A 13,584-nucleotide genomic window follows, 5' to 3' on the forward strand; every position below is an offset into this window, starting at 1 on the left:
CCTCCTGTACACACGTCGGCAGGTCCCATGGGATCCTCCTGTACACACGTCGGCAGGTCCCATGGGATCCTCCTGTACACACGTCGGCAGGTCCCATGGGATCCTCCTGTACACACGTCGGCAGGTCCCATGGGATCCTCCTGTACACACGTCGGCAGGTCCCATGGGATCCTCCTGTACACACGTCGGCAGGTCCCATGGGATCCTCCTGTACACACGTCGGCAGGTCCCATGGGATCCTCCTGTACACACGTCGGCAGGTCCCATGGGATCCTCCTGTACACACGTCGGCAGGTCCCATGGGATCCTCCTGTACACACGTCGGCAGGTCCCATGGGATCCTCCTGTACACACGTCGGCAGGTCACATGGGATCCTCCTGTACACACGTCGGCAGGTCCCATGAAATCCTCCTGTACACACGTCGGCAGGTCACATGGGATCCTCCTGTACACACGTCGGCAGGTCACATGGGATCCTCCTGTCAGTGTGGTGGGTGATTGTGACCGCTCAGCTGCTGATGGTTTAGTGGTGACGCCAGTGCTAGGATGTTGGTAGCTGCTTGTTTCGGTGGCTGGCTGTACTGTTCCCCAATTGGTCGGTGACCTGTCGGGCTGTGATGGGTCCTTGGGCTCTTGTCACTGTAGTCCTGAGTGGCAGCTGACCCACCTGGACCATGGGTGCCACCACCAACAGAAAGGGGATGATAACTAGAGATGAGCAAACCGGCCAGGGTTCGGGTTTGTATGAACTTGAACTCTTGTCTTCTGATTCCCGCTGTCTGCCCGCTCCGTAGAGAGGGGGGATACAGCCTGAGGACCGCCTGGAATACTGGGATACAGCCTATGGCTCTATGCCTATGGCTATGGCTGTATCCCAGTTTTCTAGGCGGTCCTTAGGCTGTATCCCCCTCTCCACGGAGCGGGCAGACAGCGGGAATCAGAAGCCAAGAGCTCAGGTTCATACAAACCCGAACCCCGGACGGTTCGCTCATCTCTAATGATAACCCACGGTGTGCGGTGCTGTGTGTGTACAGGTGCTGGTGTGGACAGAAGATGACCAGTGATAGAAACACAACAGCTTTACTGTCAGGCTTCTCAGTATAACCGTACACGGTTTCACAAATAATAAAAGAAATCTTGGTACACTTCACTTTAAAGTGGAACTGTCTTTTTTTTTTTTTTTTTTTGCAGAAATCAGTAGTATAAGCGATTTTAAGAAACTCTATAATAGGGTTTATTAGGCAAAAAAGCCTCTTTCTGTACTCAAAAAGCAATTTCCCAGCCTCCCCCCTCACTTCTTATCTCTGCAGTATCAGGCAAAGCCGTCTTCATTACAGAGAAGCCAGTGAAGACAGGTTCTGCTGTGTCCATTATATCCTATGGAGGGGGAGGGGCCAAGGGAGATGAGTGAGCAGACAGAAGAGACATGAAGGTCAGCTGTTTGTAGACTGTCTGGGCACCTAAAATGCTGGATTCAGGGGTCAGAAAGGTCAGTGCTTATCTATGAACTTACTGAGAGAAGATTGCAGGGTGTTGTGCTGTGCAGGACTGCTCCGTGCTCACTCACTTCTCTCAGCCCCTCCCCTCTCCATAGAGCATAATGGACACAGAAATCCTGCTTCTTCTGAAGGGGGGGGGGAGCTAGAAAAACAGCTTTTTCATTTCAGAAGGAAACTCTTTTGGTAAATAAAACCTATTACAGAGTTTCTTAAAATCGCGTGTACTATAGATATTTATTGTTTTCAGAAAAATTACCCTGAAATGACAGGTACGCTTTAATGCTTGTAGGAAGTGCTTGAGAGAAGTAATAGAGGTAGTTGTAGCGGTACTTTGAGAGGAGTTTGCCAGACGAGCCCCAACCAAGTGTAGCCTTCTACTCTGCCAGGACTTTTAGTAGATGTATCTTGAGTGAAGTGTTACTTGCGTATAGACACTGTCTGACCGCTTTCTGTCCCCTGGGAGCGTAAAACCTGTTCCAGTAGGGTAGCATGAGCCCCAGCTGTGCTTATCTGGGTGTCCAAGTCTTCCTAGTTACCTTCACTGCACAGTAGGATACGTAGACCTTTATATACTGGTTGCTTTGTCCTACTGAAGTTAGTTCCTATCTTGTTTAGAACACTGCCCTGCTCTGTTTAGACTTGTTCCTGGTGTGGGTCAGGGTGTTTCTTGGTGACTACTCTCCCTGCTGTGTGCTTAGCACTGCATAGTATATATCATAGTAGTGGTAGAAGAACTGTTAGTCTCTAACTGCATCTGTTCACACTCGTGGCTAGACTCAACTCAACTGCGTACTTCCTCCCACACGGAGCTAACTCCTCCTACAGGGGGTGAATGTGTGTAGAGAGCCAGGATAGGTTGAGAGAGAGCACTTCCTATTGGTCAGCATAAATCACATGGTACACAACAGACAGTAACCCCTAACTTTCCTCAACTGCAAAGAGTTTGTATGTTCTCTCCGTGTTTGCGTGGTTTTCCTCCTGGTACTCCGGTTTCCTCCCACACCCAAAACATACAGATAGATGAATTTAGATTGTGAGCCCTAATGGGGACAGGGAGCAATAATTGGCAAAAACTATGTAAAGTGCTGCGGAATCTGTGTGCGCTATACAAATAACAGCATAATTATTATTATTATAATACATATAAGTAAAAGAAACACTGACACCTCTTGGAAAACTGTAAATACCTCATCCACCACTTAACCTGACAGAAAGCTTTATGACAGGTGCAAATAACACTAATAGTGGGACACCAGATGCCAGCAGGTCACATGGTATCCTCCTGTACACATGTCAGCAGGTCACTTGGTACTGTATGTTGCTCCTGTGCACTTGTGTTGACTGTGGTCTTCTTCTCCCTCCAGTGCTGAACTTCTTCCTGGACAGCAGTTGTGGTTTTCCCCGGGATCGGCTGGTGGTCAGTAAGGATCGCAGGGCGGTGCGTAGCGTGCCCGGGGTGCCCATGCTCTTTGCTGCGGAGCGGCTGATGACCAGCTGTCACGTGTCCATGGAGCTTGTGCTGGGGGACGTTGCCATCACACAGGGGCGATACTACTGGGAGTGCTCCGTGGATCCCAGCTCCTACGTGGTCAAAGTGGGCGTGGGGCAAGAGAGTAAGCTGCAGGAACTGTTCCAGATGCCCCAGGACGTGATCAGTCCCAGGTGAGAGGAAGCATGCAGTGTGTCCGGCCGTGCTGTGGTAGTGGTCAGTGTGTCCAGTCCTGCTGCCGGGTTAGAGGTCAGTGTGTCCGGTCATAGTGTGGTAGTGGTCAGTGTGTTGTGCTGTGGTAGTGGTCAGTGAGTCCGGTCGTGCTGTGGTAGTGGTCAGTGTGTCGTGCTGTGGTAGTGGTCAGTGTGTCGTGCTGTGGTAGTGGTCAGTGTGTCCGGCCGTGCCGTGGTAGTGGTCAGTGTGTTGTGCTGTGGTAGTGGTCAGTGTGTCCAGTCGTGCTGTGGTAGTGGTCAGTGTGTCGTGCTGTGGTAGTGGTCAGTGTGTCGTGCTGTGGTGGTAGTCAGTGTGTCGTCCTGTGGTAGTGGTCAGTGTGTCGTGCTGTGGTAGTGGTCAGTGTGTCGTGCTGTGGTAGTGGTCAGTGTGTCGTGCTGTGGTAGTGGTCAGTGTGTCGTGCTGTGGTAGTGGTCAGTGTGTCGTGCTGTGGTAGTGGTCAGTGTGTCGTGCTGAGGTAGTGGTCAGTGTGTCCGGTCGTGCTGTGGTAATGGTCAGTGTGTCGTGCTGTGGTAGTGGTCAGTGTGTCGTGCTGTGGTAGTGGTCAGTGTGTCGTGCTGTGGTAGTGGTCAGTGTGTCGTGCTGTGGTAGTGGTCAGTGAGTCCCGTCGTGCTGTGGTAGTGGTCAGTGTGTCGTGCTGTGGTAGTGGTCAGTGTGTCGTGCTGTGGTAGTAATAAGCGTGTCGTGCTGTGGTAGTGGTCAGTGTGTCGTGCTGTGGTAGTGGTCAGTGTGTCGTGCTGTGGTAGTGGTCAGTGTGTTGTGCTGTGGTAGTGGTCAGTGTGTCGTGCTGTGGTAGTGGTCAGTGTGTCATGCTGTGGTAGTGGTCAGTGTGTCATGCTGAGGTAGTGGTCAGTGTGTCCGGTCGTGCTGTGGTAGTGGTCAGTGAGTCCGGTCGTGCTGTGGTAGTGGTCAGTGTGTCGTGCTGTGGTAGTGGTCAGTGTGTCGTGCTGTGGTAGTGGTCAGTGTGTCGTGCTGTGGTAGTGGTCAGTGTGTCGTGCTGTGGTAGTGGTCAGTGAGTCCGGTCGTGCTGTGGTAGTGGTCAGTGTGTTGTGCTGTGGTGGTGGTCAGTGTGTCCGGTCTTGCTGTGGTGGTGGTCAGTGTGTCGTGCTGTGGTAGTGGTCAGTGTGTCGTGCTGTGGTGGTGGTCAGTGTGTCCGGTCTTGCTGTGGTGGTGGTCAGTGTGTCGTGCTGTGGTAGTGGTCAGTGTGTCGTGCTGTGGTAGTGGTCAGTGTGTCGTGCTGTGGTAGTGGTCAGTGTGTCGTGCTGTGGTAGTGGTCAGTGAGTCCGGTCGTGCTGTGGTAGTGGTCAGTGTGTCGTGCTGTGGTAGTGGTCAGTGTGTCGTGCTGAGGTAGTGGTCAGTGTGTCGTGCTGTGGTAGTGGTCAGTGTGTCGTGCTGTGGTAGTAATAAGCGTGTCGTGCTGTGGTGGTGGTCAGTGTGTCCGGTCATGCTGTGGTAGTGGTCAGTGTGTCGTGCTGTGGTGGTGGTCAGTGTGTCGTGCTGTGGTAGTGGTCAGTGTCTCGTGCTGTGGTAGTAATAAGCGTGTCGTGCTGTGGTGGTGGTCAGTGTGTCGTGCTGTGGTAGTGGTCAGTGTGTCGTGCTGTGGTAGTGGTCAGTGTGTCGTGCTGTGGTAGTGGTCAGTGTGTCCGGTCGTGCTGTGGTAGTGGTCAGTGTGTTGTGCTGTGGTGGTGGTCAGTGTGTCCGGTCTTGCTGTGGTAGTGGTCAGTGTGTCGTGCTGTGGTGGTGGTCAGTGTGTCCGGTCTTGCTGTGGTGGTGGTCAGTGTGTCGTGCTGTGGTAGTGGTCAGTGTGTCGTGCTGTGGTAGTGGTCAGTGTGTCGTGCTGTGGTAGTGGTCAGTGTGTCGTGCTGTGGTAGTGGTCAGTGTGTCCGGTCATGCTGTGGTAGTGGTCAGTGTGTCGTGCTGTGGTGGTGGTCAGTGTGTCGTGCTGTGGTAGTGGTCAGTGTCTCGTGCTGTGGTAGTAATAAGCGTGTCGTGCTGTGGTGGTGGTCAGTGTGTCGTGCTGTGGTAGTGGTCAGTGTGTCGTGCTGTGGTAGTGGTCAGTGTGTCGTGCTGTGGTAGTGGTCAGTGTGTCCGGTCGTGCTGTGGTAGTGGTCAGTGTGTTGTGCTGTGGTGGTGGTCAGTGTGTCCGGTCTTGCTGTGGTAGTGGTCAGTGTGTCGTGCTGTGGTGGTGGTCAGTGTGTCCGGTCTTGCTGTGGTGGTGGTCAGTGTGTCGTGCTGTGGTAGTGGTCAGTGTGTCGTGCTGTGGTAGTGGTCAGTGTGTCGTGCTGTGGTAGTGGTCAGTGTGTCGTGCTGTGGTAGTGGTCAGTGTGTCGTGCTGTGGTAGTGGTCAGTGTGTCGTGCTGTGGTAGTGGTCAGTGTGTCGTGCTGTGGTAGTGGTCAGTGTGTCGTGCTGTGGTAGTGGTCAGTGTGTCGTGCTGAGGTAGTGGTCAGTGTGTCCGGTCGTGCTGTGGTAATGGTCAGTGTGTCGTGCTGTGGTAGTGGTCAGTGTGTCGTGCTGTGGTAGTGGTCAGTGTGTCGTGCTGTGGTAGTGGTCAGTGTGTTGTGCTGTGGTGGTGGTCAGTGTGTCCGGTCTTGCTGTGGTGGTGGTCAGTGTGTTGTGCTGTGGTGGTGGTCAGTGTGTCGTGCTGTGGTAGTGGTCAGTGTGTCGTGCTGTGGTAGTGGTCAGTGTGTTGTGCTGTGGTAGTGTGGCCCCCATGATGGTGTTTGGGTCCCATCTTCTCCTTCTTGTGTGCAGTAGGTATGACCCGGACAGCGGCCATGACTCGGGGGCAGAAGATGCGACCATGGACATGTCTCCGTCCTTCTGCTTCTTGACCATCGGGATGGGGAAGATCCTTCAGCCTCATGGAACGACTCCGACCTCGCGGGACCCCTCGGGCTGCACTGTTCCTCTGCCGCCGCGGCTGGGCGTCTGCCTTGACTATGAGAAGGGGCGTGTAGGTTTCTTTGATGCGGTGTCGCACCGCAGCCTGTGGGAGGGCAGTGTGGACTGTTCGGGCCCGGTGTGCCCCGCCTTCTGCTTTATCGGGGGAGGGGCCCTTCAGTTACAGGAGCTGGTGTCTATCAAGCATGAGCGCAGGGTCACCATCGGGGGATTCACCAAAGCGGAGTGACTCTGCCCGGAGGCTGGACCTGCGGAAGGCTCCCGCCATCACCTGGACTCATGGGGCCCCCGGGACCGGTGTTCTTGTCTCTTCATCCTCTGTTTCCTTCCATCCGGGCTGGACCCACTGTCTCCTCCCCTCCCCCGGGGACATCCTGTCCGTGCACAGTACACTTTTTATGCACTCTTCTTTGTGTTTAGGGTGAACGCCCGTCTTCCTTTTTATACATGTGAACCTCAGAGGACGACACAAGATGCACACAACACGCATGAACACACGCATGTACATAGAGCCGGCGGGGCCCCTGCATGCTCCTGTCTCTGAAGAGCTTAACCAGCCAACTATCCCACACCTGCTGAGCGGGAGCGGGGCTATGACACACGCCTGCGGGGTGATGTGGGGGAGATCACACGCCTACTGAGCGGGGGTGGGGCTGTGTGTGGGAGATCACATGCCTACTGAGAGGGGACGGGGCGATGAGGGAGATCACACGCCTACTGAGCGGGGGTGGGGCTGTGTGTGGGAGATCACATGCCTACTGAGCGGGGGTGGGGCTGTGTGTGGGAGATCACATGCCTACTGAGAGGGGACGGGGCGATGAGGGAGATCACACGCCTACTGAGCGGGGGTGGGGCTGTGTGTGGGAGATCACATGCCTACTGAGAGGGGACGGGGCGATGAGGGAGATCACACGCCTACTGAGTGGGGGGGGGCTGTGTGTGGGAGATCACACGCCTACTGAGAGGGGACGGGGCGATGAGGGAGATCACACGCCTTCTGAGAGGGGGCGGGGCAATGAGGGAGATCACACGCCTGCTGAGCGGGGGCGGGGTGATGAGGGAGATCACATGCCTTCTGAGCGAGGGCGGGGTGATGAGAGAGATCACATACCTGCTGAGCGAGCGTGGGGTGATGAGATAGATCACACGTCTGCTGAGCTGGGGCGGGGTGATGAGAGAGATCACATGTCTGCTGAGCGGGGGCGGGGTGATGAGAGAGATCACACGTCTGCTGAGAGGGGGCGGGGTGATGAGAGAGACCACATACCTGCCGAGAGGGGGCGGGGTGATGAGAGAGATCACATACCTGCCGAGAGGGGGCGGGGTGATGAGAGAGATCACATGTCTGCTGAGCAGGGGCGGGATGATGAGAGAGATCACACGTCTGCTGAGCGGGGGCGGGGTGATGAGAGAGATCACATGTCTGCTGAGCGGGGGCGGGGTGATGAGAGAGATCACATGTCTGCTGAGCGGGGGCGGGGTGATGAGAGAGATCACATACCTGCTGAGCGGGGGCGGGGGGATGAGAGAGATCACACGTCTGCTGAGCAGGGGCGGGATGATGAGAGAGATCACACGTCTGCTGAGCGGGGGCGGGGTGATGAGAGAGATCACACGTCTGCTGAGCGGGGGCGGGGTGATGAGAGAGATCACATGTCTGCTGAGCGGGGGCGGGGTGATGAGAGAGATCACATACCTGCTGAGGGGGGGCGGGGTGATGAGAGAGATCACACGTCTGATGAGCGAGGGCAGGGTGATGAGAGAGATCACATGTCTGCTGAGCGGGGGCGGGGTGATGAGAGAGATCACATACCTGCTGAGGGGGGGCGGGGTGATGAGAGAGATCACACGTCTGATGAGCGAGGGCAGGGTGATGAGAGAGATCACACGTCTGCTGAGCGGGGGCGGGGTGATGGGGGCAGATCACATACCTGCTGAGCGAGGGCGGGGTGATGAGAGAGATCACATACCTGCTGAGCGAGGGCGGGGTGATGAGAGAGATCACATGTCTGCTGAGCGGGGGCGGGGTGATGAGAGAGATCACACGTCTGCTGAGCGGGGGCAGGGTGATGAGAGAGATCACACGTCTGCTGAGCGGGGGCGGGGTTGTCTGGGGGAGATCACATGCCTGCTCAGCGGGGGTGGGGTGATGGGGGCAGATCACGTATCTGCTGCACGGGGGAGATCACATGCCTACTTAGTGGGGGCGGGGCCATGTGGGAGAGATCATGTGTCTGCTGAGTGGGGCGGGGTGGAGGAGATCAGATGTCTGCTGAGCAGGGGCCAGGTGATGTGGAGAAAACTACACACTCTGAGGGGGCGGGGCTGTGTCGAGGAGTCTACACACCCACTTTGAGGGGGCGGGGCTGTGTCGAGGAGTCTACACACCCACTCTGAGGGGGCGGGGCTGTGTGGAGGAGTCTACACACCCATTTTAGGGGGCGGGGCTGTGTGGAGGAGTCTACACACCCACTTTGAGGGGGCGGGGCCAGGCTCAACATTCACTAATTACATAATCTGATAATAATAAAGAAAGAAAAAAGTAAAGAGGAACTGCAGTTGTCTGGTCATTCCCTGCGGAGAGCTTAGCTACAGACTGGACCACACATGCGAGGCTTAGATACACAGCAGACAGTACCACACATATGGATAGACAGAATCACACATGATAGGATTAGATACAGCAGCTCAGCTGAAAGTATCACACATGATAGGATTAGATACAGCAGCTCAGCAGAAAGTATCACACATGATAGGATTAGATACAGCAGCTCAGCTGAAAGTATCACACATGATAGGATTAGATACAGCAGCTCAGCTGAAAGTATCACACATGATAGGGGCCATCGTGTCAGCTATTACACTCCAGTGATGTCACATGACCCCGGGGGCCATTGTGTCAGCTATTACACTCCAGTGATGTCACATGACCCCGGGGCCATCATCTCAGCTATTACACTCCAGTGATGTCACATGACCCCGGGGCCATCATCTCAGCTATTACACTCCAGTGATGTCACATGACCCCGGGGCCATTATCTCAGCTATTACACTGCAGTGATGTCACATGACCCCGGGGCCATCGAGTCAGCTTTTACACTCCAGTGATGTCACATGACCCCGGGGCCATCATCTCAGCTATTACACTCCAGTGATGTCACATGACCCCGGGGGCCATTGTGTCAGCTATTACACTGCAGTGATGTCACATGACCCCGGGGCCATCATCTCAGCTATTACACTCCAGTGATGTCACATGACCCCGGGGCCATCGTGTCAGCTATTACACTCCAGTGATGTCACATGACCCCGGGGCCATCGTGTCAGCTATTACACTGCAGTGATGTCACATGACCCCGGGGCCATCATCTCAGCTATTACACTCCAGTGATGTCACATGACCCCGGGGCCATCATCTCAGCTATTACACTGCAGTGATGTCACATGACCCCGGGGCCATCGTGTCAGCTATTACACTCCAGTGATGTCACATGACCCCGGGGCCATCGTGTCAGCTATTACACTCCAGTGATGTCACATGACCCCGGGGCCATCATCTCAGCTATTACACTCCAGTGATGTCACATGACCCCGGGGCCATTATCTCAGCTATTACACTGCAGTGATGTCACATGACCCCGGGGCCATCGAGTCAGCTTTTACACTCCAGTGATGTCACATGACCCCGGGGCCATCATCTCAGCTATTACACTCCAGTGATGTCACATGACCCCGGGGGCCATTGTGTCAGCTATTACACTCCAGTGATGTCACATGACCCCGGGGCCATCGTGTCAGCTATTACACTCCAGTGATGTCACATGACCCCGGGGCCATCGTGTCAGCTATTACACTCCAGTGATGTCACATGACCCCGGGCCATCGTGTCAGCTATTACACTCCAGTGATGTCACATGACCCCGGGGCCATCGTGTCAGCTATTACACTCCAGTGATGTCACATGACCCCGGGGCCATCGTGTCAGCTATTACACTCTAGTGATGTCACATGACCCGGGGGCCATCGTGTCAGCTATTACACTCTAGTGATGTCACATGACCCGGGGGCGCCCCTAATCATCCGTCATCTTTGGTGCAGAAGCTCCGTTTCCCCCTGAACGGCCAGGACCCAAATCGTCTGATCTGAAAACTTTGAGAATTGAGGCCTAGTGCATCTGCAGAAGCCAGGGTCTGGATTTTCATGCCACCCAGCCTCTAGCAACCTCCAGCACTCATCCACCCCAATGGGTCCCCATGCGGTAGGCCACGCGGGGAGGAAACAGGCCCCGTGTTAGCACTATGCCAGATGGTATGGTCACGGCCCACATGGGCCACCATGAGACCAATGCCAGGGTTCGGAAACAACGGGAGTTGTATGTTTATTGGAACAGCAACACGAGTAGTAACAGTCTCTGGATGCGACCGGGTATAGTCAACTCGGTGATGAGCAGAACTGGTGATAACTGAGGTGATGGGGGGGTAATAGGCCGCATATATCTATAAATGTCTCTTTAGTTAGAACAAATCTTTCTTGAGGATGGGAGTAGTAGTTCCCTTGAGATAATGATGCTGGGTGTAGTAATGAGGAGGAGAATACTTGCAGTTAGCGATGGGGAGAATATGGAGACTTAGAAGATGAACCCAGATCTTAGAATATACAGGAATCCTGAAGAATACGCCAGGTCTGGACTGAACCGGAATGAGTTTAGGGATATCTGACAGAGGAGAGGTAGCGAAGCGTCCGCACCAAGAGGCTGGCGGCACCGGACCTTCTCTACACAGAGAGAAAGCGACCTTCTCCCTGGAAGACTAGGGAGGAACACTAAGATACTAGGCCTCTTGCATCACCACACCACATGGCCAACAAATCAATATACATAACAGCATTATGATAATATAAGATGCAATACTAGACTTAAAGGGGTATTCCCCCCCAAAATTATTTTTGCATTAATACATTGCCCACCCGAAGCTTTCCATCTTTCCAATATAAAGTTATTATGGATTCTGCACAGTTTTGCTGTTATCTAGATGCATTCACCCCCACGGATTGCATAGAATCATCAGCTCTCAGTCCACTCCGACACACTCCCTGCTCCTGGCCCCCACCCTCCGAGACGGCATCACATGTCCTCAGTCTCTTCAATGGGCCGGGATATCGCTTCTAACCCAGCACATTGAAAAGAGGGAGGACAGTGACACAGTGACAGCTGCTGCTGATCACTGTCTCCCTCTCCGAAAGCACCCCCCCAGCTCTGAACTGATGAGTGGTGGCCGCCCACAGCACCCGACATCCCCCCTCCCCCCCCCTGAACTGATGAGCTGTGGCCGCCCGGAGCACCCGACACTCCCCCCCCCTCCAAGTCATCACCCGCAGCACCCGACATCCATACGCCCCCTGCTGTTCATTCAGCTATACTATGCTGCACACTCAACTCTGCTATGTCGTTCACTCAACTCTGCTATGCCGCTAACTCAACTCTATGTCGCTCACTCAACTCTGCTATGTCGCTCATTCAGCTCTACTATGCTGCTCATTCAACTCTACTATGCTGCTCATTCAACTCTACTATGCCGCTCGCTCAACTCTGCTATGCCGCTCACTCAACTCTGCTATGCCGCTCACTCAACTCTGCTATGCCGCTCACTCAACTCTGCTATGTCGTTCACTCAACTCTGCTATGCCGCGCACTCAACTCTGCTATGCTGCACACTCAACTCTGCTATGCTGCACACTCAACTCTGCTATGCTGCACACTCAACTCTGCTATGCTGCACACTCAACTCTGCTATGCCGCTCATTTAACTCTGCTATGTCGCTCACTCAGCTCTACTATGCTGCTCATTCAGCTCTACTATGCCACTCGCTCAACTCTGCTATGCCGATCATTCAACTCTGCTAGGTCGCACACTCAACTCTGCTGTGCCGCTCATTCAACTCTGCTGTATCGCTCATTCAACTCTGCTATTTCGCTCATTCAACTCTACTATGCCGTTCGCTCAACTCTGCTATGCCGCTCATTCAACTCTGATATATCTACTGCATATTAGCTCTGCTACATCATGTACCAGTTAGACATAAGCATTGCATGATGGGAAATGTAGCTTTCTGGCCGGCGCCATGTTGGATATAGATCAGCTTTTTTAAAAACTTGTAACTATGGAACGGAAGCAGCTAGAAAGACGGGAGACGGCTCAAAATACTCAGGGGGACTTGGTGAGTAGGACGAGCTAGGTTTGGGAGCATTTTATTTTTTTAGCTCTTGGGGGGAATACCCCTTTAAACACTGGGGGGTAACATAAAACAAGCTTTTGCAGTGGCCATTAAACTTTTCCAGCAGTACACCAAGCAGGATATCTGTATAAAGAGAAAGAACCTCTGTGCTGGGACACTGCACCCACATAGCCCTGGACGCCCAATCTTACAGGGAACCCCAGGACCTGGTCTTGTGAGGAGAAGCCTGGAGCTCCAGCCCATACAGCACCAGCAGAACAGGCCAGTGTATACTGGACTATGTATAGTGGACTATGTAATACCATACTGGTCTGTGTATACCGAACTATGTATACCATACTGGACTGTGTATACCATACTGGACTGTGTATACCATACTGGACTGCGTATACCGAACTATGTATACCATACTGGACTGTGTATACCATACTGGTCTGTGTATACCGAACTATGTATACCATACTGGACTGTGTATACCATACTGGACTGTGTATACCGGACTATGTATACCATACTGGACTGTGTATACCATACTGGACTGTGTATACCGGACTATGTATACCATACTGGACTGTGTATACCATACTGGACTGTGTATACCGGACTATGTATACCATACTGGACTGTGTATACCATACTGGACTGTGTATACCGGACTATGTATACCATACTGGACTGTGTATACCATACTGGACTATGCATGCCATACTGGACTGTGTATACCATACTGGACTGTGTATACCGGACTATGTATGCCATACTGGACTGTGTATACCGGACTATGTATGCCATACTGGACTGTGTATACCATACTGAACTGTGTATACCGGACTATGCATGCCATACTGGACTGTGTATACCGGACTATGTATGCCATACTGGACTGTGTATACCGGACTATGTATACCATACTGGACTGTGTATACTGGACTATGTATGCCATACTGGTCTGTGTATACTGAACTATGTATACCATACTGGACTATGTATACCATACTGAACTGTGTATACTGGACTATGTATACCATACTGGACTGTGTATACCGGACTATGTATACCATACTGGACTGTGTATACTGGACTATGTATACCATACTGGTCTGTGTATACTGAACTATGTATACCATACTGGACTGTGTATACCATACTAGACTGTGTATACCATACTGGACTGTGTATACCATACTGGACTGTGTATACTGGACTATGTAATACCATACTGGTCTGT

General features: G+C 53.2%; 1 protein-coding gene across 3 annotated transcripts in view; it reads left to right on the plus strand.

The window, feature by feature from the left end:
• The window catches only part of TRIM46 (tripartite motif containing 46), a 55,924-nt gene extending 49,195 nt beyond the window's left edge, over positions 1-6,729 (plus strand). For all 3 annotated transcript variants that reach the window (XM_069949342.1, XM_069949341.1, XM_069949343.1), the window contains 2 exons: positions 2,865-3,162; positions 5,973-6,729. In XM_069949342.1, the coding sequence (XP_069805443.1) occupies positions 2,865-3,162; positions 5,973-6,351 (677 nt within the window). In that variant the 3' untranslated portion in view covers positions 6,352-6,729. The remainder of the gene's footprint in view (positions 1-2,864; positions 3,163-5,972) is intronic.
• The last annotated feature ends 6,855 nt before the right edge of the window (positions 6,730-13,584 follow it).

This window comes from Dendropsophus ebraccatus, chromosome 13, assembly GCF_027789765.1.
Source record: "Dendropsophus ebraccatus isolate aDenEbr1 chromosome 13, aDenEbr1.pat, whole genome shotgun sequence".
NCBI classification, from domain to species: domain Eukaryota; kingdom Metazoa; phylum Chordata; class Amphibia; order Anura; family Hylidae; genus Dendropsophus; species Dendropsophus ebraccatus.